We start from the raw sequence: 26425 nt of genomic DNA on the forward strand, positions 1-26425 counted from the left end.
TGAGATGTTTTAAATTCTTAAAAATGTTTAAGATCTTAAGGGTGTCTTGCAGAGGAAGAAACACATGACCTCAATTTTATTTTTCTTTCTGATGCCATCTTAATACTTGCAAAACCTCTTAAGGAGGACACGTGGGCCACACCCCTCCCTTCCCTCAAATCTCTTGTATCCTAGCCTTGAAGCCTGTCTCTGAAGGCTGTAAAAAACATGGAATTATGATTAAATCAACCTAAACATTCTTTCCATCAACCGTTTAAAACTACACTCATCACATCAAAAACAAATGACACCACTTGACAAAACAGACAATGGATCAAGCTATTTTTTGTGTATCAAATATTTCAAGTAACATCGCTGCAGACAGCAAGAATGAATGTTAAATAGATTTATATAGCAAGACGCTTGCCTTTCAGACGTCGCTTTTACAACACAACAAACATCAGGTTGAGCTCCTCTAGAAAGGCCATCTAAAAACTTGTTTAACAACTATTCTGATGCAAAAGACATTCATGAATTCAAGATGATTGCAAACCCGTGAATCTGTTTTAGCATATAACCGAATAGAAGGCCAAACCCTTGCACAAGGTCTCCTGTCTTTTTCATAACTTTTTCCTTACCCTAACCAAAATGACTGTCATTAAAAACACATCAGTAACACCATCACTCATCTTTCATCAGAGATGCATCCCTAACTGACCGCCACTAAATGCCCAATTCCAAGACTGTATCTTTAATAACTGTTGTCAGAATAACTCACCTTTTGTGGATTCAGGACTTTAATGACCTGTGTGATGGTCCCCGAGTTAAATGCAGGGATGACACTGCTGCTGGGAGATAGGAGCTGCAGCTGGAATGTCTGAACAAAGGGCAAAGAGAAAACAATTTGATGTTTAGTCAAGCAAGAACGTGAAACGATGCATTTGCACTGAGAGAAGACAAGGAAAATTAAGACTTCAGTTCCTGGCTCTGACAGTGTTATGTACAGCCACAATACAGTCAAATAATCAGTTCTTCAATTCCCTACCTGTAAAGAACAAAATGTTCACTGGCCCATCTGCTTTCTACACACATACAATCCAGGTAGCACAAAGACTAGGGGGTAAGGTCTTATTGTAGTCTATCAAGGTCAGCAGTGACGCATTGTTTCAAATGTCACACAAGACTGCCCAGCCCATCTCTAACTTCAGGAGGCCCATTCTTTCCCTGATTCTTTCCTACGGCAGGTATGAAACCTACCCAAATTAAAGTTAGAGCATTACTAATTCCTAGAAGTGAAACTCCCAGAAGTGAATGTATTTTCCTAAACTTTAAGAATTTTCCAATCATGCCCTGCTTAAATGGTCTGCTCTACTATAAACTAGGCAATATCTGTCTCCCAGATTTTGTGCTGCAGCCAAGTGCAATGGGAGACAATTCACTGCTTAAAGGAGGACTATCACTAATCACCATGTGGGGCTCATTTAAACTTTTATAAGCAGCTAATAGCTTCAAAAGATATTTTTTCTTTCATGTATTCATAACTGCAAAGTGCATGGTATATTCCTTAGAAACTAAGAATAAAGGGAAAGATTAGCGTCTTCACTTTTTTTTCCCCAACGTTTTTCTGCATGTGGTTTAGCAACTTTCCTAGAAAGTGGTGATTTTAAACAAGATTTTGTCCAAGCAGAAGCAGTCCAATCCGATAGGAACCGGTGTTCTATTGCATTTGTAACATTTACTTTCAGACTAGAAAGACATGACCAAACTGAGTGCCAAAGGAACCTATTAACAGCTCTCAGCCCTGTTTACCACGCTGCAAGTTTCTGTCTACATGAAAGCACCGATCAGGAAGTACTTGCAGTTGGCCCTAAGCCTATTGCTGTAGTTGCCCTGAGGGGCTGTACCTTTGGTACTGCAGCTTGGAAAACAAAATCTGTCATATCCAGCTCTGTGCTGTTGGAGGCCTGTATCGTGATTACAGTGACACTGGGGTTGGTGTTTGACCTCTCAAAGTTGAAGTCAATCTTCAGCCCATTCTTGTTGTATGCAGTAATTGAAGGGATTCCTGTAGAAAACAAAAAAGCAACAGACCTACAGAACCTGGAGATCATTCTCAACATCATAGAATGCATTTACTTTACTCCAGACATGAAGTCTTCAGAAGATTAAACACACCCCCTCCTCCTGGCTCCAGTGTCTGTGCCACACTTCATTCCCAAATCCCCCCCCCTTTTCTTTTTTTTTACTACCACTTGTTTCCTCTTCTAGTTGGGTGCTGTGGCACCTTAGGCTAAGGATTTACATGTCCCTAACCTGCAGCAATATCATTGAAGAGAGGCTGTGATGAAAGTCCATCAAGCAGGAACGGAGGCTGTGCTATCTGGGGCGCAGGGGCAGATACTGGAGAACCTACAAGAAACGTTGAAGGATTATTACTTAGCTGTCATGAAATGAAGAGTAATTACTCCTCCAAAGATCAACTGCTGCATATTGTATTTCTTTACGTGAAGCTCTACAAATCATCTGTGTTATCATCCCCCCCCTTCTCTGCTTTCACTGACAAGGACTGGCTCCTCTTGAGCTAGCAGGCATTCAAATGGAATTAATTCCTCACATCTCCCAATCCTCCCTGGAACGCCTCACAGCATTCCCAGTCTGGAGCGTGAAAATGCGAGTCTCACCAGCTAATCATCCAGAGCCAAACTGCAACTTCATTCCGACTCCCGCTTGTATGCCAGTACGGATCTTCATAAGAAGAAGTGTGAAGGCCAGGACTTGACAGAAAGTAAAGAACTAGCCAGCCCACATCCCACCCCAGGACTGAAAATGTAGACTTTTAAGAGGTGCAGTCTGCTCACCTGTTAGGTTGAGGTCTCCCAGAAGATCAAGGAGCTCCCCACCAGCAGAAGCTGGCTTGCTTGTAGGTGCAGTGGGGATTACAGGTGTTATATCACTTCCCCCCAACAAGTCCAACAAATCATTTGCCTAATAAGAGAGTGGATGCAACAGTTACATATTCAACTTCCTGCTACTTACCCTTGCAAATATAATGGATTCTACTTGGTCTCAGATTGAAGACCAACACGGCTGTTGGCCAGTCAGAGAGGTTCTTAGTTTGGCTACGGTCCCATCCCCCACAAAAGATCTAATTTCCATGCTTTTGGGACCACAGAGATAGAGAAGGATGGAGTTTGTGCACACTGAGACAGGTTGGGGGACACATGGCTTTACCCCACCCTGTTCTTGCACTCCCCACAACGACCTCTTCAACACACCTCTTCTTGACACTAGAGCCATGAGATTATAGAATGATGCAGTCATCACCAGGCCAGAACTAGCAAAGAGGGGGAGGGAGATGGTCTCAGATTACTGTTGGCAGTGGCTAGTAGTGTGGTCTGTCAGGCAGTGGAAACTTATCCTAGATCAGTTTCCATTACCTGGCTTGCAGGCTGCAATCCAGAGGGTGGAGGTTTGGTTTCCAGTACCGCTGGCTCTGTCTCTCCATTGGTCTGTACAATCTCAGTAGGGCCATTTGTGGTGACTTTCTCCATTACTGGCATTCTCTCAAGCAGGGCTGGCCTGAAAGAAGCTGACATAGTTACACTGTGCCATCTTCCTGGATCCCAATCCAAATACTCAGACATTCAGGAGACGATATACACAGGGCAACCTGACTATTCCTTTTAGCTCCAATGCAGGGGAACTGTAAGATTGCACGACAGCTTGAGGTGGTCAGAAGCAATCCCTGGCATTCTGTGTCAGTGGAAATACACTAGTTGACAGCTGAAAGCCAAACAAGCCCTCCTGCCTCATGTCTTCCCCTACTACTTGACAGTTGCCACTGTGGGGCTAGGACAACAAATCCAAGACAAAGATTAAATGACTGAGCAATGGTGGATTAACTGCAGACATGGGACACCTGACTGCTCTGTTCCACAAGCAGCTCAGTCAAAGCCAGATCATTTGACTTCTCTTTGCAGAAGGGCTGACAACTTAGAACAGGTAACAAGGTTGGAAAAACAAATCATCATGCTCTCATTTAGCCAAACTAAATTTTCAAAGAGATGAAATTCAGCCCTTGAGAGTACCCTTCTGAAATGATAGAGACTGAAGAAGGGGCAGTGGTTCCAGAATCCTGACATCAAACCAAAAAACTAGGAAAACCTGTACAGGGAGAACTAGTCTGTAATACAACAAAGGCCATTACCCTTGGAGATCAAGCCACAAAGTGCTGCATGCAATAGGGATAAGCCACACTGCTTTCAAATCTTTCAGGCTGAAAAAGTGTTCCAGTGCCAATAAACCCAACAACGTGCTACATTTTTTGACCACAATCAAAGTCTTAATGAGTAGAAACTATTAAACATTGACCTTTACACTGTAATGGACACTGGAATATACTGGGGGAAAAAAATAAGATGCTTTCTTGTAAAACTGAATAAAGTTCACACATGATTTTCCCTGAAGTGCAGCACTTCCCAAAACTACGAATAGCATATACTGCCATCTGATTAAAAGCCAACTAATCACCAGACACTGTTGTCTGCAGTGGTCAATTCAGAGCAAAAGCCTCTCATGCTAGATTTTTCTCAACTCATTAATAAGGCTTTATGTGAAGCCCTAGGCAGCTGACATGACCTAGCTCATTAACATGACTTTTCCAAGAACATTTTGAGGTGCTGCATAGATCCCACGGGAGAAGAGTAAATCACAACGATGTTACACATAGTGAATAGTCCCTATGGAAAAAGGTCATTGTGAAGAGCCTTCGTAACAAGGTTTGTAAGTCCCTACAAACACAGAAATGAGTCTAGTGGCACCCATTTTCTCTCTGTCCTCTCACCTAGACTCTAAAATGGAATCTTATGGAAAATTTTCAAGGGTGGATGAAGTTAATCCCCAGAAGATCTCCAATCTTATGAGCCTCACTGAGGAAAATCTGTGGTGCTCCTATGTATCAACAATTAACTATCACACATAGCAGATTAATGGCTATTCTGCAAAGAACTACAGCTTTAGGTTGCATCAAAGCAAGGTTTTAACTTTCTCATGAAGAAACAATGACTTGAGCAAAGCAATGATGTACAGGGACCTCTCAATGACAAGGTGTAAGGAGTTCAACATGCTCACTAATTGTAAAACAGGGATGCTGAGTGGTGCAGTGAAACAGTATGCCTTTGCATGCACAATTTGAGATTTTAAACAGCTACTACAAGAAGATACAGTAAATTATAATGATGTTCTGTAAAACTGAAACATATTAACAGCTGGAAGAATTAGCTCAAGTTCAGAGAACAACTTAGGAGGAGAGGTCAATGGATCTCTGTGTGTTTATTCCAAAGACATTTTAAAATGAGTTTGAACCTAATGACTGTGGTAATGCTAGCATGGTAAATGCTACCTGCAAACACTCAGCCAGCAAGTTTAAGATTCAACACCTAGATGTAAAAATTAGTCAAGTTCGAGCTTAAAGCAGGGCAAATATTTTGGCAGAGGAAGTTTCTGATCACACAATCCCCCAGGATATGTTAAGTTCTTAAAACACTCACTAACCCTATAGATGAGGAAGGGACTCTAGTTCCTCTGTAATCCTACCAAAATCACCAGACAAAGCTCTCAAAGAACAAAGTGTGGTACACAGGAGATCCGAGTAGATTATAATGATCCTTTCCAAACACCAAAATTCATCAGCACTTACCTCATGTGATCATATTTCTTGAAAAGTGCATTATATTCCACTGCCCTCTGCTGTAGCTCTACATCAATGCTGCTGCCGTAAATGGAAACTACCTTCTTAATGCGACTGTGTGAGGGCAGGAGGAAACAAAAAACAACACATCGTGAAATTAGCAGCAATAAGCAAGGGATTAGTATGTGTCATCCTGAAGACAATATCTGGCATCTGCTCAACAGGTGCCCTGCGTAACTCATTTAAAACAGTAGTCACTGCTGTTTATCTGGAGTAACTATGCAACATCCATTTTTGAACTGCGCCTCCACAACAGCATCAGCAGGTGATTAATATATCACCACAAGGTCCATATTAAGAAAGCTCAACTACCCACACTGAGAAGCCATCAGTAGGAAACAAGGCTATTTTTTTTCTCCATCAACTGGAAAGAACTGTCCACTGAAAGTAAGGACTTATCTTCCCCATGAAGTGGTTTTCAAGTGACAGCAACGTAGATTAAGTCCCTACACAGTGGAAGACATCCACAGAGAAGACAGTACTAATCAGTGGAAGTCTTCCACCCCGCAAGCAAAGGAGGACTGTAAAAGCAAAGAAATAACAAGACGACTCTTGTAAACCATAGAAGCAGATATAGGACAAGGAATATTTCTACCAAAGACAACTGATGCCACCATATTTGCAACAAAGCCCTCTGCAGTACAACATCAGTGAGAACTCACTTGACAGTGCAGGTGAACCTTGTGGAAAGCTTCATGATGGCAGTGAGAGCATAGCCTCGTGTAACAGATGCAGACATATTAGATATCAGGACGCTTTCTAAAATATCAAGAACTTCATCCTCTGTTACCTGAAAAGGTACAGAAAGGTTAGGCTGAGACAAAGGGAAGCTTTGCCACAAACCTTCCAGGACATACTACAAAAACCTGCCTATTGTTTAATGGCCATGTCATATCTCCTGTGCAACTCTGTGAGCCTGTAGCATATGTTCAGAGTGTATGAGACAGATGCATCAAGGTGAAGATCTTATGATATTAGTTTTAAAATACAGTTCCTGTTCCACACATCGAAGAGTAGGTTTATCACCAAAATATACAGCTAAGACTCTAGCAGATACCCCTGCAAGCCAGGTTAGCACTGAAACCACACCGCTCTGTGAATTGTAACTGCACTCCTCACAGCAAGTGTTTACACAGCCCACGCCTGTAGCATGGGAAGAAGATTCCTGTCCAGGGTCCATTGGCACCATGGACACCAAGTATCTGCTGCAAGCATTCCCCTCACATAGCCAGCATCAAGCAGCTCCAGCCTCAGACAGGTACACAGTTGTTCCTTCCCAAGCTATACCTGTATTGGTTCCTCCTCTTCACACTGACCAGACACTAGAAGATCTCCATACTCTCCTATGCACCAAGAGGCCACTTGCACCAGGGGTTGCTGTTAGAAGAAGAAAAATCAGACACCTCAGAGATAAATGGACACCTATATGACAAATTAAACCATCACCATTTCCCAGAGCATGCTTAGCCCTCCTTCCAACCAAGGAAGTTCTCCACAGCAGAAGAAATAGGAATTCTTGATTCAATCAAGAATTCCCTAAAAGAATTAGAGAAAATAAAAAGAACATGACCTTATAGAAGACACACACCCCCTGCAATTTGCCCCTTGGAGTTAAGGCACTGTGATGTTGACTTACCTTGAGATGCTTAGTAAACATGGTTATTACAGTACAACAAGGAAACTAAAGCTGGTCACATTTGGTATTACCTGGGAGTAATCACCAAGGATGGCTTTGTAGAGTCTCTGCACAGTGTAGGCATGCATCTCCACGCTATTAGTTATTAGCTGGATCAGATTGGGAACAGCATCATCACGAACATAACTCCCTGCCTGCAAGAACAATCATGTATTCAAGAGACAAATAAAAGTTGCTAGGTTTCACTATCTGACTTCTCAGTAACACCCAACATTTACTGACATCCTTCACAAAGCCACCTGGCACTTTATGGTTGATTTTGAGCAGGCTCAGACGGGTAGAAATACAGGACAGTACATTTTCCCAATGAACTCAACTATACCCAGGGAAATCCACACTACAGATATCCTGAAATAGTTACAAGGATAGAGGCTTCTTAGCTTGTGCTATAGAAGGAACAAAAAGCAACAGAGAAAACTTCTCTGTTAAATGGAAGGTTTTAAGTCAAAAGACACCCTGGGGGCAGAATGCAGCTTATTCAATTGCTTGCTCAAAGCCAAACTATGCCAAACAAGCACAGGACCCAGGAACTTGCCTGTGTATCACTCTTTGGTTAGAGGACAGGAACATGGAGCTCAGAAGGCAAAGCCCACTTTAAGGCCAGGAAAGTTTGTGGAGCAATACACTATCAATGACACAGCTTTGGCCCTGAAGGGAAGATGTATACTGTTCAAAACCTGTTCTGTTTAGGCACTCCTCTGGCACTGAGAGCAGGGCATACAAAAAGAAGGAAATTAAGTGAGCCTGATTAGGTCAACTAAGTGAGAACCCATCTAGCCAAACGTGGCTGATGCCGACTTTCTGTGTTAGTTCTCATAAATCTGCTAAACTGAAAAGGATGTTTATCTGTAAGAGTCTGCAGTAGGCAGTCTCATGAGTACAGCTTTATAAATGGTTTCTCTGGCAGCCAAGAGAAGGAAGTCACTTTTTGAGGGAAGTAATCTGAGAGCAATTCTCACAATCAACCTTCTAATGGAAATCAACTCTCAGTTCAAAGGAGTCTACTTTTCTTTGTTTCAGGGTGGCAAAACAGCACACAAGCCAGACTCACTTCTTGATGAACTTCTCAAATTTGAACACTTATACTGATAAAACAAATCTCTTCCTACTCCTTTGCCTCAGGGAGCACAGTGCCTATCCAAGTTATCAAGATCTCTTCCCTTTCGTTTGCCAAAACACTACTCCAGTTCCACCTCAAATGTGATGTTTATAAAGAAATTAATGTAGGTGAAGGGTAATAATTAAACCTAAAGAAAAGGAACTAGAAAGCTGTTGATACAGTTTCATTTTAAAAAAGCTTTGATAAACTCAACTTGGAATAATTTCAAGAAATTTCTTTAATCCCTTTCTCTCTGCACGTCACTTAAGGCTGTGCTCACTCTCCCGGAAAGCACTGTATATTGGAATCCCAGACAGCACAAGAGCTGTCCTAATTTAGAATATCATGTGATTACTGCAGTAGAAAAAAAAAAAACTCTGCTACACACTGCATTCTTGTGTGTTTCTGAAATCAGACATTTCTTCTAAAAAAACACTCAGTCATATTTACTGAGTTTACATATTTCTGACTGGCTGCGTTGAGCCACTACAATGTAAATACGCTTCCTCTGTGTATTGTAGCTATAAAGGCTGGCAGATAACAACTGCTATCTCCAACTTGATGACGAGGAACTTACTACAGAATTAAAGAGTCTTTATGTAGTCACAGACAAGCGAGGCAATTTCACTTACCGTTGTTAAGACTCTCATAATTGTGTCTATGTGCCAGCGCTTGGAAGGAGCATACCTGACAGAATTAAAAAAAACAGTTAGAGGAGTAACTGCTAGCCTTCAACACCAGCAAGAAACCCATCATCAGAACCTCCCCATTCAGTTATTTCCTGAGGGGGAGACACCAACAAAATACACACCACCACCATCACCACTCCAAAAAAAAAAAAAACCAACCCAAAACAAAACACCAGACATTTCACATTTTTTGACTCTTTGTATTAATGCCAACATTGGAAAACTGACCGAATATACAAGTCTGTATAATATAGCACAGCCATACCGTGCATATTCAATACTTCAAAGTCAAGCTGCTGGTTACAATGGCTCAACAGTAATGAGACCGTCTCACTTGTACAACTAACCAGAGAGAATCTGTGTGTGTGGAGGGGGAGCAGGGCCAGGATGTCAGCACAATACCTGTTCCAAAGTGCAGCAGAAATCAATATGCTAAGACAGGTTTAGTGATACGAGGACTATCCATATGGGACACACATAGCGTGTCCTCTTCCTCAGAGTGGGTTAAAACTGACAAACCACACAGAGATGAGCAAATGGAGAAGAGATGATCAACATATTATCTCTTGGGGGGTGTGCAATACACAAAATGTATTTTTGGATGTACAAAAAATTGATAGCAAGTAAATTGACCCCATACTTTTCAGCTGCAAGAAATATTCCAGATGCACAGTCTGCCTTGAACTCTGGTTCACAGGAATCTAGGAAATACAGCAACTCCTTCATCATTCCACGGACATTGTTTCCATTAACAAGAGCAAAACTCAGTTCCATCGCACGCCTAGGGCAAAAGACAGAAAACCAATAAAGTATCTTCAGCTAGTGAAGTAAAAAAAAAACCAACACACTCAAGTCCGGTTACTCAAATGGACGTACCTTTTAATTAAAAGAGCGATATTGATTAACCCCGTGAGAACAGCCTTTCACATTAAACGTACCAGTATTTTCCTGTTCACGGGCAGACAATAAACACCCACTCAACCCCCTGCCCAAGCTGACACTGCAACTAGACAGAGCACTGGCTCTTTGCTACTCCTTGCTGCACACATCGAGAAGTCAGAGGCCAGTCCTTAGCCCTTCCACTTGAAGCTCCTGTAGTTGACTTTAGCACAACTCTCCCATTCTTTCAACATTTTTTTGCATGCAGACTACTATGTTAAAATGTGAACTTGATTTCTGTACAACATTGGCAGTTAGTTATGTTAAAATGCATTAAAACAGTCTCATTAAACAACCCTGACTACTCTTTAAAATTAAGTTTTTGGTGTAATTCAGAACCCAAGCCTCCAAGTTGTGTCCTCTTCATACTATAAGGAACTTTATTCTCTGTCTGTCACTGAAATAGCCTACTAGAAGACAAGAGATCCTCACAGCACATCAAAATCTTCCTCCTCCATTTCAGTTATCTTTTGAAATCATCTGGATAGTTGCTGAACTACTTCATGTGTACCGTGATTTTCTACTGCTTGTTGTGCAGCAGGTTATGTCCAAAATTAGGCCAAAATGGCCTAAAGTCTATTTTGTAATGTATACTTTCTTCAAATAGATCAGACTTTAACGTGTGTTTAACTCCAGCAATTTTCATTAAAATCATAATGTTGAGATGCACGACATGCTCTCAGCCTTTCCTATATTTACTGGCAGCAAAACCGTGAGCAATCCCACCGATTCTGTCTTGTTCCAGTGTCAAACTTCCCAACATACCACTACATGGACAGTTATTTTTTCCTCATTGCTTAGTATTTTCCCAATGTTCATGAAACATCAACAATTTAGACCAAATCCAATAGTATTGGGCACAAGCTATTTGTTCTCAAGAATCTGAAAACATCTAGACAGCACTGCTTCTCAACATCTCCCTAGTTGTTGTTGTAGTAAGAAGGATTCCACCAGAATTGTGAACTGTAAATGTGTTATTTTCCTTTTTACCCAACTAATACCCAGGACCTAGAAAACACAGAAGTGATCACAACTATAGTAGAAATATATAACTAAGTTGTTACGTTTTGTTGTCTAGATCTGTGGCTGAAGAACCGTAACATTATTAGAATTGTTTTCATCCCTCCAATTAGTTCCCACCTCCTTACACCTAACCCTACTGGGTTACAAGTTCTCCATGGTTTTGTTTAACTTTTCAGTCCCATTATAGCAGATGTATCAATACTGAAGTGCACAGAGGTACTCTGCAATCTTAATACCAGGCCTTTATCGCAACATATACTGCTTACCTTCAACCATATTACATGGCTCATCTCTGTCACGAAGCTCCTAATCATGTAGCTTGATCATATTAAGCAGATAGACAAAAAGACTTGAAATAAATGGCAAAGCCACTCTGGATTATACTACATGGACCAGAGATGCACTGCAATGGTTAAAAGATGACGACAACAGGCCACGCTTCAGATAACCAAACCCAGGTATCGTGCCTCTCCCTCACATCCCAGCCCTTGAAACTTGCTACCTGGGGACTCCGACAGCCAGTCAATATATTGCTTCAATGAAGACAGTGCATTGTCAGCAGCATGAGTGTCAGCACGGCAGTATCATGCTCTGCTGATGGATCACTCAAAGGCTTCATCCTCCAACAGCACTCAGACATGAAGCTCTGTCACTTGTAGCACACCAATGTTTTGTTGCTTTTGTTGCCTTCTATCCAAAACCAAGCTGAGGCCTTGCTATTCCGCAACCAAGCCTCAACGCTGGCTCTGGCACCGAACAGCAACAGCAGCCTGACTTGCTCGGCATATGAGATACAAATTTGTGTTCTGGGATAGATTGCAACTGTCAAAATAGATTACATGATACCCACGACATAACAGTTAAAACTAAGTTTCAGAAGCGAGACAGATCAAATTTCTTTCTTATTCTGTACGTACTAGACTGAGCAGTGCTGTTAAAAACATAGAACTGATTCAAATATGGGTATGAATTTGAAGAACGCCTATCAGAACAAGTAAGTATGGTTCATCAGTTTGACAAAATGGAAAAAAAGAGGTTGAGCAATTTTTAAAAGTATGTTCGTGATGAGAGCTCAATGAAATTTTGGCTTGCAGCAGACAGATTCCACAAGATGCCAGCAGGGATGCAATTGTCCCCATCATTGACATGTCATGTGCTGCACTGAGCTCAGACCACCCGTTACAGAAAGAGTAACAATGAGGAAGAGAGTTCTGAAAGAAAGAGCAAGCAATCAACAGGCTGAAAGATGCAAGTTAGAAGACTAAGAGCAGTATTCCATATAGGTTGGGCAAAAGTGAGATCAAACAATTCAAGAGCATTAGCGTCTGACAGAAACAGGAGGAAGTTATTCAGTCATTACTGAAGTAGTGAGAAGAAATGGAGGAAGAAGTTTAAACTGAGTATCAGAAGAAAGTCTTCCTGTAGCAAGAAGTGAGGCTGCAAGCTCTCCCATTGCCCTAGAGAAGTAGCCACACACCGCTATTTAAATGACAAATGAACACCAAGAATTCATGATAGGACACGGTTTGTAAATAAATTATTTGAACAATCAAGTAAGTCTGAATTCTGCCATTGCCTAATCAAATTTAATCTAGAATACATTATTTGAATGGCTTAACACTGCTTCAAGACAACATAGCACTGCCTGTTTGTCTGGGAAAGAAAACCAATACAGAGCATGTCCGAGCAGCTTTGATCAGGATCACACGTTATGGAGGTTTTCCATCTTGTTGTGAACACACAATCTGATCTCCATTGAGACTCCGTTTTGGAAAAATTCAGGCAAACAGAAAAACTTTTTTTTCCAATCCAAGATGCATAAAATGTAAAAGCAGCTTCCCAAAGAATGTGGCTGCACGTCTTCGTTACCTTCTTTGAAGTATGAACCATACCATACTATGCACTAAGTCTCAGTTCCCTAAGATTGTCAGTTTTCCCTACACCCTGCTCACTTTCCATATGCTGTCAACCTTAAGAGTCTATTTTGATGATATTTCAATTACCTTTTAATGGAGACATCCAGATCCTTCAAGCAGTCCACAATTGTGCTTCTATGCCGCTGTACTGCATTATGGTCTGTCTGCACAGTTTTCAACAATGATGTCAAAGCTACATATCTGGGATAAGGACATACAGTAGTAAATAGTTGACAGTAGGCATTTAGTTTCTATGCATAGACACACATATCCCCCAAAACTTAGTCTTACTTTGCAACAGAACAAGGTTCTCTTGTATTCAGTAACAAACAGGAATCTTCCAGGGGACTCAAAGGCGAGTTACCATACTGGACTGTAATGTGCCTAACCACATCCTGCTGCCCAGACAAGCACCCATCCCAATACCTGGGCTCATGTCAGATGTCCAGTCTTCACAAACATTTTGAAAAGACAAGGCAATTAAAGATTAGACCTCACTCAGAGTAGCTTGAGTTGCAATTCCAGAATCACGGAATTTTCAGAGTTGGAAGGGACCTCTAGAGATCACCTAGTCCAACTCCCCTGCTAAAGCAGGATTTCCTATAGCACATTACTCAGGACTGCATCAAGGCGGGTCTTGAAAATCTCCAGAGAAGGGGACTCCACAACCTCCCTGGGCAGCCTGTTCCAGGGCTCTGTCACCCTCACCGTAAAGAAGTTTTGCCTCATATTTAAATGGAACTTCCTGTGTTCCACCTTGTGCCCGTTGCCCCTTATCCTATCACTGGAAACCACTGAGAAGAGTCCGGTTCCATCATCCTTCAACCCACCCTTTAGGTAATTGTAAACATAGATAAGGTCTCCCCTCAGCCTTCTCTTCTCAATCAAAATGCCTAGAGATGGGACTTTGTTCTAACAGTTGTGACAATTCCATTTCCAGATTCATAGTGACCACAGTGACCAAAACCAAACTTCCTTGTTGACAACAGCACACAGTCAGAAAAACCACAGTCTTTGCCTGATTTGTCAGATCTCCAATGCCAACTCTGATTTCAGTATCACCACAGAGCAGCTGGGACAAGACAGGAGATGCACAGCTTACCAGAAAAAAAACCCCACTTGACTAGATTAAGAAATCACATGTTAAGAATTAGATCATACACCCAGACTCATCAACTAAGAAGGGCAGGGCCACAGTTAAGATTTTCACAGAGTAAAGAATGCACCAAGAAGGAAGAAAGCCAGACAGTCACACTAACACCAACAACACAACTTCCCAATGTGGTCTCCTGGAAAGTTGTACTTCAGCATGATCTTTGTGTTATTGCTTCTCACGCATTTTAAACTGGGTGTTGCCAAAACACACTTCATACAACTTACCTAATATTTTTGTCGTTGTTTAATAAGAAACGGCCTAGGATGTTAATGGCTAACACCTGCAGAAAGAGTTAGGGAAAGTCAGTGATCAAAAAAGGCTCCTGGTCATCTTCATTGTTTCAAGATGATTTTAAAGGCAACGTGTCAAAATTACCATTGCAGTTCTTGGCCAAAACCACAACATAAAGAACTCTAGAAGCTGACTAAAAAAAGCTAAGAAAAAAAAGCTAAAAAGCTAGGAAGAGCTAAGACAAACACAGCACAAACTCTCTCCTACACTCAAGGGAACACAGTCTGCAGGAAGTTTTGCTTTTTTATTTTTGTTATTTTTATAAAAAACACAAACACCACTTTCTGAGAGGCTACAATCTAATCTAGAGGCAGCTGCAGAACTATGCTTGGGTGAAACAACTTTGCTTCATGTCCTCTACACAAATTACTCTAATATAGGCCCAGAATAAAAAAAAAGGTCACAGCAAAGGCAACTTACTCTCAGTCCACTCTCAGATTTTATGTCCATAATAGTCAGCACAGTTTCATAGAGAATGGCATTTCCCACATTTTTACTTGTTTCTGTATTAGTGGCAACCTGGAGAAAAGAAACAAAATTAGTGACTCCAACACATCCAAATCAGATTCCCCTTTGTTCTCTTCTGCAGAACAGGCAGTGAAACTACCCAAAGCTTAGCAAACAAGCATCACACCTATGAACATGTGTCTTACAGCAAAACTCAACCCAGCATAGCAAGCAGCTGTATCCCCACCCATGCTGCTGAATCCAAATTATTAAGAAACAAAAAGAGAAAGTTTAAGCTGCTCATCAACTTTGTAGGCCTCACCTGTGCAAGTATATCATTCATTGCTTCACTAGAATCATCATCATTTCGCCCTAAAATTCTTAGTAACCGCAGGATTCGTACCTATTTGACAAAATAAAGCAAAGAAAATTTCATTGGATGGCAGTGTTTTACAAGGGGACCATGAAATGCCCAGTACACTTCCTGAGGAGTGGCAAAAAAGCAAAACAAGCTGCCGATTTCCACTCCTAAGCAAAACGCTTATCCTTAAAAAGACCTTTACAAACAAGAATAGGCTTATGCTGTGCCCATTTTCTTCCCACTAGCCAGAACTGATAAGAGTACCCCCACTACCCACTAGGCACAGCCTTGTAAGACCAACACTTGTTACTGCCTCTTCCTTTTGTCACAACTTCACATAATATGATAAAGCACTATAACTGCTGTTTAAACTAAGGCAGGTGTCTTTCACGATGGTAGATCAAGAGCATTTGCACAATCAGCTCTAACAGACAGAAAATCTTACAATCAACACAGCTGCCCTGAGGTAACCACCTCATTACACTCTAGTCTCAAAACACAGTACTAGAATTAAAGCTATCAATGATTGTTTGCATCAGTTCTTACCTGCAAAAAGGGGTCACTGATCCCAGACACATCATGCTCTGGTGAATATCCAGACATGATAAGGTTCTTCAGAATACGAACTAATTGGGGAACAAGCTGTGAAGAAGACAGTTGTCTTATTAGGTTGCTGTTCCTTTCCCCCACCAGCTTTGAAGTACAGATTCAAGAACAAAGCTTGTATTTGAAAGCAAGTCAGCCTACAGATTCTTTTACAAAGTTCAATCTGCACACCTAGAGCTGATGTATGAACACCTACAGCTTCGCCAGGGCACAACTAGAAACAGTTACGCTGGGACCTGAGTATCACATTGTATCTTTAAAGTACTAAATCAACAAGAGCTTGGCAGTTGAGACCCGAGACTTAAAACCAACTTAAATTCCTCTCTTTGTAAAAAGAGGATGTGCTGGCACTATTAAAATGGTATAATTCCAGGACTTGGCTTGGGGGCTTTACATTAGCTCCTGATTCATTTTTAGCATATGTCTCCATGGAAGCATCAGGCGTAGCCAAGAGTTTTGATCTTTTCAAGTACTCTACTGCTATGATTAGAGTAAATTATTATGAATTCCTTCAAGTTTGACACTGCATCCAACTTAACTTCCAGAAAGAAAGGCTTTGTGATCTGCTGCTTCTCCAAGAGTTTCCAAATAGGGTAGAGAATGGATTTCCCTTCAGACTTCCCCCAGGGCTCTACTGGTAGACGACTACTTCCCTACATATAGTTCCAGGGTCTCTTTTCCTCCTCTTCACCCTAAACTTCTTGGCAAGAGCAGCAACACTAAACTGACCAAATTCTTTGCTTCACTACTGTTAGAAGGATCCTGCATAATAGCAGAGAAACTGATGGAAGCACTGCTACCATGCCAGATTTGGGAGCACAAAATTGTATCAACTTATACTGTTCATATTTTAAAGTTTCTTTCCAACTGATGGCCTAAAAAAAAAAAAAACCAACTTTCAGAAGCAGTTCCGATTCCTCAGATGTTGATGGCACTGGTCTCCCAGTAGACATCTACCCATAGGAATAAGTTAACTTTCAAGACTTGTACATGGGTCTGAAGAAATGCTACCTATTTGCAAACATTTGGTTCAACTCCCTCCACATCTTGGGCATCTCTAACAATGCACTTCATCTGTCAGGGCAACTCCGAGGAACCATAATAGAATTTCTCTGTGGCATCTCACACATGCCAAGCAAGTAACCAATTTAAGACACAACATGGCAAATAAGCTAATCATTAAAGCTATGACAAACTTACTATTTAAGTCCAAAAACTTTCATAGCAGCTACAAGTAACAAAATAGTCTCAGGGATGAAACGGAAGCTCATTTCCAACACATCTTATGAAAAATCTTAAGGTTGAAAGACAAACAGTACTAATTGTCATTTAATTGTACGAGAAAAATCACTCCTGGTGGATGACATGAGATGTAGATCTCTACAAGCTTTATTCCTTCCACAGAGAGTTTCTTCTATCCCTCTCAGTCCTGGGATTATTAAAATAATCCTGACACTGGCTGGAGATGAGGTGACAAACTAGACAGAGGTGTTACGGTGCCTGCACTAAGTGGATTTTTCATTCCTGACGCATGGCTAGCACCAGGGCAGCATCATCTTTTCTCTCAACTCCATGCATGACAATTATAGTTTATCAAAAAGTTCTCTACAAAACCCTTCCCAATGATTCACCCTTAAGATTTTACAAATTTTCCCATCCTTGAGAAGGGCTGCACCTGCATTCATGTACGTCTACTACAAGTCAAGGATTGCATTCACACTAAGTTTTTTACTCAATCAGAGATTGCTTATAGTAAAATTGCCACTTCCGACAACATCAAATCAAGATGGTGCTTCAGATTCAGTACAGAGAGTAACAGGAGGTGCCAAAACCACAATGTAACTTATAGAGCACAACTGCTGCCTTCGGACATACTAAACAGGCAAAAGTTTTCTGGAGTAAAGTCCTGTATATATGTTGTACAATGCAAGAAGAAAACCAGCTGAATTTCCTCATCATCTCTCTTTATTCCTACCTTTACTCTTCAGGAATGACACACTCTTCTGAAAACGTGCATTTCATAAAACACACAAAAAGAAGGAACCATGAATTTCCTATTATCTGCCTTAAAGAGGAAACCAAAGGATGCTGCAACATCTTCCCTCAAAAGAGTAACAGACAAGGGGAGTGACCTGCTGGAGCATTCCTAGAACCCTGATTAAAATTTTCCTCGCCTTCTAACATGCAAGAATTATCAGGACTGGGGACAAGACAAACAACGGGAAACATTACAGCCATGGAGATCGGTTGAGGGCCACCCCCCCAACCTTCTGTAGTCAAATTACATCCATGAAAAATGTCAGCAATGCAGCTGTACTCAGTAAGTCTTTGCAGCACAGCAAGCTGACTTAGTGGTGGCTAAGTAACTGTCTCTTCTGCTCCCTTACGGGAGTCACCCAAATGATTCAGGCAAAACACAAGCTCAGTTTGTGATAAGAAGAAAGCCCAGGTCTTCAGTTTGATAGGGCACAAAAAAAAAAAATATCCCTAAAGTATTCCTCAAATGAGGGAGTTTGAGGAAAGCAGGCTCGTGTTTGGAGAAGGCCACAACTGAGTTTCAGGGCTGCCATGGGTATAAGGGTTTAGTGACAAGACAAGACCAGCACACAAAAAGCGTTAAGAAAGTATAATTGATCTAAGCATGTGGCATCAATCACAAATGTGGCATTAAGAGGCACTGCCTCACAAGAGACAAACATCTACAGATTCAATGCAAGCATGCACCATCTAGAAGAATTAATTCTTACCTTTTCATTCTAACACACAGCAGGATTCCAAACAGACAAAAGGGACAAAACAGACGAAGCAGGCATTAGGGACACGTCAATGTTATACCATTCACAGCATAAAGAACTACAAGAAATAGCTAGAAAAGAACGTACCCAGTACCTAAATTTTGTGGACTCAGCTCTGCTTTCTTTTCCCATGACTATCATCTTAACTGAGCAATTAGTAGCAGGGATGGCTACCTTCAAGATGACCCCAGTCCCACTTCCATTCCTGCTTTCACATATACAGGGCAGGGAAGATGCATGCCAAAATGCTAAGATGCATCAAAGCATGTACTGTTTGAAATCCCTAATGATATAGACAAGCCAAGGAAGAACAGTAAACTGGGCATGCAAATAAATAAGCACCTTTAAGACTTTCAGAGGAGCAAACGGCCAGTTCTGCTCTACCAGCTTTGTTCAATTTCTCCTTCTTTGACCAAGAACTCAGAATGACATAATCAATAAAATTTTCAGATGCCCTCCTACTGGTAGTCGTTCATATGGCAATAATATTGTACACAGCAAGTTACAGCAAAAAGCATAAGTCTATGCTAGGGGAGGGCGGGGGGAGAAGCAAACACTCCTAACTAGAGCAGGAAGAGTGACTTTGAATCTCAAACCCTTAAGCTAAAATGGAAAATGGTGTAATATAGCATGCACCAGAGATGAGGTATCTACAGAACTAGAACTTCCATTGGTATTTTTGACCTGACTTTATAAAATTGTGTGGCTGTGGTTAAGGTGTTCAGGTGTTGGTATAAGCCTCAGTTTTTCATCTTTGCTTCTTTATGTTTAATACATTTATGATGCCAATGTCAGTATAAAATTAGCTACAAACAGTGGAAAAAAACCTAAGGGAACATCAAAGAGGACACTTTAAATACAACTTTAAGATGAGTTTCATACTACACAGTCTTAAAACTGATGTTTTGCATCTTACCCACTTATTGAAGGGCATTTGAGCTAGATACACACAAAATTCCCACATTTAATTATTAAAAAAATTGATAACAAGCACACAGTATCATTAAATTCTTCACCAAAATAGTTTTAAGGATTTTAATAAAAGACATGCACACTGCTTTCACTAGGGAGACTAAGAGGATGCATTGGTAAAAAAAAAAACCCAACCCATGAATATTAACTCTGCAACGTTATCAGTTCACACTTACCTTTCTAAAGTGTGCAAGCATGTCTGGGCTTCTCTCACACATCTCTGTGAGGAGGACAACTGATGTGTGAAGAACACCTAAAGGTGAGGGGGGAAGAAAAAAAGTATCTACATTTAACAATTTCATTGGCTCCAGACATGTGAAAAAGATCATAAGGAAATAACAGGAAATCATTAAAAAAAAAAACCTATTCTTGAATCCAACATATCTACCCCAAAATATATTTGCACTTGCAGCTTTGCCCAAGGAAAAGCAAAGAGCAATGTGCTCACGTCTTAAAGCTGCAACTAAAGGCCAAAGGCGGAGAGAAACTGGACTTTGCAAAAACTTGCACACTAAATACACAGTCAGATGGCAACAGACATATTTGGACTACATGATCTTTAAGGTCCCTTCCAACTCAAGCCGTCCTATGATTCTACAAAAGTGTAATACTCTAGAAGGACAGTATGTGTTAATAGCATTGTAAGTGTTGTGTTCCTCGTGCTTCCTGATTTTCTCTTCTGATTTGGGTACCCTAGCCAACCTTATGTAACCTGAATTGGGCATTCCTCCGAAGGTCTCAGAGCTCAGTCTAGAAAGAGATACAACAGACCGCTTGGTCAGGCCAGTGTCTGCGCATTCAGAGCCAGCTGCTGTGTGCCCTGCCTTAATGAAACCCAGTCAAAGTGTCCCTGAAAATAGTTAGGAAAGGCGTGGAGTTTACAAACCATTTAACCAGATGTCAGTGCTAAATAACTTGTTAGTGAGATATAACCTTGTAAAGCATGAAACTTCATCAACAAGCATTATCTGACATCTGCATTCAGCTGTAACAGCAATCCTTCTCAGATGCTTTCAGTTACTCATTTTCTGTAGCTGTTAATGGAGAGCTCCCAACTCAGAAAGAGACTAGAAGCCTGCTTAATAAGCAACATTTTCTACAGAGAAGACAACATTTATATTCCACAAGCTATGCAGCTTTCTGACCTATCGCAGGTTCTATCCAAAATCTGTTTTGAAGTACATAAATATCTATCTATAAAGCTTGTGTCACAGCTGTCAACAGCAACACTGCTTACTTATCACTGAGATCTCCCAAGAGGCTGCTTCAGAGAAAGCTCAACACAAAGCCCACAGCTAAGACTGCTGGAAACGAGATATTGATTTTTAAATAGGAGGAAAGCAGAAAGGATAATCCGGTTCTTAAATTCAGGTGAACCTATACTCAATTCTCCGCTGGGCCAAGGCTTGAAGAGGAGCATTCCCATCTTTAAAGAGGGAACACAGAGAACAGAATGGCTCTCAGCATTTCAGGGTTGCATAAGACAAAGATAGAGGTTCTCATGCTACCAAGATGGATCATGTAGGCATCACTTACTGACAAAGAGTCTTACAGACCATTGCCTATTTGAAGCAGTGCTTGGTCTAAATGTTCTGATCATCGCATTTTGAATCAAGATAAACTAGCTGCACACACACAAACCACACTCCACATGCAAACTGTCCTGTGCCCTCAAGGGTTTACAACACATGCAGGAAAAAAAAAAAAAAAAAAAAGAGAAAAAAGGAAAAAATAGCTTCTCAGGAAGGTACTGTGGCCTATTAGTACTGTTGCACTTACAACTACTGTCTTGAGACAGAACTTCTCCCTGTAATGAGTTTTCAGCACTGTAAACATCTACTGTAGAACTCCTAGCAGATTCACTTACTTTTTTAAGGCATATGCTCATTGCAGATGTGGCACAGGACTAAGACTTTGGAAAGTGAGTACTAAGCTTATTACAAATTAGTCATATTGTTAATATTAGTATTTCTCTTCAAATAATCTTCTAGAAGCACTTGTGCAAGAAAATGTATTAAAACAGAATAATCTTGCAAAGGATCCTTAAAGTGAAAATCTGTTTTATGATGTAGTTCTGATGAAAAACAACTCTGAAGAAAGACTCTTTCCTGACAGTGATGTAGGTATCTCAGTCCTCAGAATGCCTCCCAAAATGATGTCAGGGAAGCCTATGCTGACAAAAGACCAAAAAAAAAACCAACCCTATAAAGTGCACTTTGGAGTCTCTTAAGGCAATGTTATTGGGTAAAAATCACAAACCTTCCCATTCCACCCACTCTGAAGTGTATCAAAAAACAGTGAAAGAGTTCCTTCTGTCATCTATGTCATGTAAAAGTCCTGCTGAGTCATACACACCCCTTCCTTCTGAATGACATTTGATTTCACTGCATAGAAATGGGAAGAAACAAATCATACAAATACACTTCAATAGTTCCTTCCAAACAAAATGCTTAGGTAGCAAGTGCACCATCCCATAACGAATAGCATAGCCTTGCTAAGTAGAGTCCAAGATATTACCATGGTTCTTCTCATTCAGCAAGTTTTTGGTGGCTGGCAGGAACATCTCCATGAGTTCAGGCACCTTTCTAATGACATGAACAGCACATAATGCTGCCTGTATAGGAAAAATAGCTCTGTTAGTACATACTGTAATGACAACGATACATGTTTTGAGAACATCTAGCACAGTGGGAATTATCACAAATTTCATGATATACAAAGGCCCGAAAAGTTTATGGTACATTTTTCCATCTCTCTACTACAAGTGATACTAAACAGCATCACAGAGATGCTGTTCAATAAAACCACCACGAGTCGGGAGCAGGGGGAGGCAGGCACTGAGCGACAAAGTAATACTCCCACTAGAATACTCCCACTAGCAATGGTTCATTTTTACATTATTCACTTCAGAAGTGATATTAACTGCAAAGCAGCTCTGCTTTTAATATGGCTACTTCAGTCTGTCTTCCTGTTGCTAGGGAGGGGATAATGCACTGGAAGCAACTAATGAAATTTTACATCAAATTTACGGCCCATTTTCTTTCCCCTGAATATCACCTCCTTCCCCACAAAAGAACTTCCTCCTGCAGGTGATGGGTCCTATGACAAACAAAAGTATACTGCAAAAAAATCGCCTACTTTAGGGTACAGAAGCAAGAGGAGACACTAATCTTTGCAGCTGCTTGAGAATCAAGTGCACTGAGGGCCTCTTCCCCGAATAGAGCAATACCTCTCAGCATTGCTTTCTCTCCAATCTCTCTCTAGATCCAGCACTAGACAAAGAAGTAACAATGCATCTCTTCTTAAATCTTACTGCGTCCCACCCTCCCCCAAGACTTAACAATGAAATAAATTTAAAAGAAGAAGGGTGACTGCACTTCGCAGATGCTACAGCACGCTTGCTATGGAAACAAGAGAATTTATAATTGTTTGTCTGTTTCAAGCCCTTAACCTTTCTATCTCACATACTACTGTCATCATCATCAACAGAAGAGATCAAATAGGTTGAAATCTTCAGATATCAGCCTCCACTGTTAATGGTCAAAGTTTCTCCAGACTTATTTGCGAAGATACAGAAATGAAACTGGTGACTGGAAGTTTGGGGTTAATGTATGAATGGGCAGGTGTTCACATTACCATCAATAACTTCAAGGTAGGGAGTATCAAAATAGAAACAACTGCCTCACCTGTTGGAGGCTTGTCTTTTAGAGGCTTACACACATTCCTGCTACAGATAGACAGGGAATTTTGGCCTGTGTCTTGCACACTGGGGAAATACTCAGCTACTGTGGTCCAAGCCATCTAGTACTCCAGATATTAGCAAGGTATCCAGCCAATCTTGAGTTTTAACCCATAACAAAAGTATTCAAAAGTTCCCTGAAGTACCTTCTTCCTAAGATAGGAGTTGGAAGTTTTGAGGAGCTTTTCCACCTCTCCTGCAAGGTCTCTGCACATTTCTGAGGAGCCCATGCAGCCAAGAGTGCAGAGTGCCAGCCCCTGCACATATTGCGTGCTGTGATTAAGGTCACTGTAAAGAAGAACAAAAAAAAAAAAAAGGCTGATAAGCATGTGCACAGAGAACCTGAACACACAAGAAAAGGCATCTATATCTACAGTCATCTAATGGCCCAGAACTCTCCAGATTCCCAGCATTTGGGAGCATGCATTAGGAGCAATAGCAGCTTTGAGTGTATGTACCACAGGGCTTGCTACTATTGCTACTTGGGATCCTTAGAATTACAAAATATAAAATATTTGGTTAAAACTATTAGGTGGGTATCAAGGGATTGAGCTGGCAAGAAGGAAGACCACACAGAATTGCATTAAAATTTCTAAGGTAAAGCCAAAATGTTGTATTTTGGAACTTTTATGCAGAAAAGTACTTAACATGAAGTACAGTCCTGCAGTGACTCTGTGGGTTGTCGCAGTTTAAACATGTTATAGCATAGGCTTTAGCTTCTGCATTTACAAACCAAACAATATATAAACATCTGTGTAAAAATATCCTCTGTCTTGACGGAAAACTACAAACACCACTATTCGCACACCTTGAAAATAATCCATACAGGAATTTTGTTTAGCAATCCAAACTGTTCATTCATATGCCTAAGAAAGTTGCAAAAAGCAGTCAATTCTTATTAAAATTAAATCATATAACAGCAGATGCTATTCATGAGGCTGGCTACCAATGTCACCCTAATTACAAGACAATACAATTTCCACATAGCAATTCCAACAGCCTTTAAAAGTGATTTCTACACTACTTTTCCATCAGTCTATTTGGTACTCATGTTTCCACAGTATCCAGGATTCAACGCTGAAGAAAGTAAAACCAAAGTTCCTGTTTTGGGAAGCAAGGGGAGCTGGTGACTGCGCAACGGGAGAGCAGGGGAAACAAGTGGTATGTAACCAAATGCGCACAACGTCCAAAAAGGCAAGAGACAGTATTCTGGTTGTAACATCAAGCAGCTATGGCAACATGCAGATGAAGGAACAGATAGCACATGCCACTAAATGGGTTGTTTTTTGGTTTCCTTCCTTTAACAAATTTTTGACAGCTATATATTGCTGTGTGTATAGCATTTATGTACCTCACAAGGGTGCTGGCATTTTTTGTATCAAAAAAATCTAGGTCTTGCGAGAAAATAATGAATGACAATGCCGCAAATCAAATACCTTAATGTCTAGATAAAAGCAAGACAAAGTGGTAGATACAGAAGTCAAATCAGAAAGCAATAAACAACCCACTGAGGTGGTGGGAAGCTGCCCGCCAGTTTTGCTCAGCTTCAGTCTGACCCATTTCGAGTTCAAAGTCACTATAACTTTACCAACAATTTCATTTTAGCATAAATAATCAAAAGAGGTGTTGACTTAGCAGCCTAGTTCTAATGGAAGAGCCTCACAGTTATGACATTTCATTGAAAAATCGTTAGCCAAATGTCTCTTCTCCCCTGGACACTAGGTCCAAAGTTAGCAGATCCTCAGGCCTGCGATTTTGTCAAGTTTCTTCCCAAGCACTTTGAGGCCACAGCCCAACTGGAGATCAATACTTTACTTCCTAATATCTGGGAAGCTTATGTTCTACAAGTAAATAATAATAAAAACAGACACACCACGCACAACCAAGCAGGCATTTGGATAAATCAACTAGAACCCAGTTGTTCCATTCCTGCTGCCGCCCATCTTGAAAAGGAGTGTTATTAGAAATGCACCAATCATGATCTACTAAATTATAATGTAAAACAGTCCCAGTTTAACAGCACTTTGCTGAGAGAAGTAAAAAAAAAATAAAAATCAAATATTTCCCATCCCCTCTTGTCTGATTTCAGCAAGATGCCAAGCAGACAGCACATCCCATTACTGCCTTGCTTCCAAGGAAAACCATTCATCAGGACCGTTAGGCCAACCTTAAAAAGAAAGGAGAATACACAGCCTTGATCCTTCAAGTCAGACAACTCTTCCAAGCTCACCAGCAGAAGTCAGGTAAATAAACACAGGACAACATGGCTGTAGCAATATATATGCCTGTGACACATGATGGCAAGTCCAGCCTACAAAGTTCTAACAGTGTTATAAAAATATCCTGATTCAATGATATTTAAAAGGTGCATGGACCTTTATTCGTGCTGCATTACTGCTCGTCTGTCTCTTTCCTACTGCAAGCTGGAAGATAACTAATTTACAGAAATGGAGGAGAGCTCTTTACAACAACTGGAGCTCTTCTGCACTGGCTGAGCAGTTTACTGTGGTCATTTCATCTTCCTGATTTTATTTATCTTAACATAACCTCCAGAAAAATGTACTACCATTCTGTAACAGTAAGCTTCCCTCTAAGCAAGCTAGACAGGATCATCCATACAGTACAATACTAGAACAGTCTTGTACAGTCAACAGCATACAACAAATTGAAGATACCAGTTTTCTAACACAAGGGAAAAAACCTAAAGTACTTGAAAGATCACTGTCAGGAGTGTACTTCCAGATCCTGAAACCTCAAAGCATGTGTTGATGGAGAGAGAGGTGGTACCCTTACTTCTTGATGCAATTGGTCATAAGAAGATGGACATCCTGTCTCTCATCCAGCAGCAACATGGCACCTAAATACCCAATGCGCTTGTCTGTGAATTTCTGAGAGGCAATGAGCTTGAGGCACTCCAACTGGAAAAAACAAAAAAGGAAAAAAAAACAAGAAAAAAAAGACAGAATTA

At 40.8% G+C, this 26425-nt stretch overlaps 1 protein-coding gene and 1 non-coding gene across 3 annotated transcripts in view; both read right to left on the reverse strand.

Moving 5' to 3' along the window:
* The window catches only part of AP1G1 (adaptor related protein complex 1 subunit gamma 1), a 36338-nt gene that overhangs the window by 5652 nt on the left and 4261 nt on the right, over positions 1-26425 (reverse strand). The window contains exons 2-22 of one of the 2 annotated variants that reach the window (XM_074157859.1): positions 26251-26375; positions 23604-23745; positions 22236-22332; positions 19895-19971; positions 18699-18707; positions 15892-15987; positions 15307-15387; positions 14958-15056; positions 14471-14526; positions 13178-13291; positions 9853-9993; positions 9156-9210; positions 7436-7558; positions 7016-7105; positions 6391-6518; positions 5678-5782; positions 3417-3558; positions 2838-2964; positions 2293-2388; positions 1884-2044; positions 758-856 (exon numbers count right to left, since the gene is read on the reverse strand). In XM_074157859.1, coding sequence (XP_074013960.1) covers positions 758-856; positions 1884-2044; positions 2293-2388; positions 2838-2964; positions 3417-3558; positions 5678-5782; positions 6391-6518; positions 7016-7105; positions 7436-7558; positions 9156-9210; positions 9853-9993; positions 13178-13291; positions 14471-14526; positions 14958-15056; positions 15307-15387; positions 15892-15987; positions 18699-18707; positions 19895-19971; positions 22236-22332; positions 23604-23745; positions 26251-26375 — 2163 coding nt within the window. The remainder of the gene's footprint in view (positions 1-757; positions 857-1883; positions 2045-2292; positions 2389-2837; positions 2965-3416; positions 3559-5677; positions 5783-6390; positions 6519-7015; positions 7106-7435; positions 7559-9155; positions 9211-9852; positions 9994-13177; positions 13292-14470; positions 14527-14957; positions 15057-15306; positions 15388-15891; positions 15988-18698; positions 18708-19894; positions 19972-22235; positions 22333-23603; positions 23746-26250; positions 26376-26425) is intronic. The other variant, XM_074157860.1, reaches the window with a different exon arrangement.
* Positions 11721-11807, reverse strand: LOC141471610 (small nucleolar RNA SNORD71). The gene has a single exon (XR_012463526.1). It is a non-coding gene; the product is annotated as a small nucleolar RNA SNORD71 (small nucleolar RNA).

This window comes from Numenius arquata, chromosome 13 (genome assembly GCF_964106895.1).
Source record: "Numenius arquata chromosome 13, bNumArq3.hap1.1, whole genome shotgun sequence".
NCBI lineage: Eukaryota > Metazoa > Chordata > Aves > Charadriiformes > Scolopacidae > Numenius > Numenius arquata.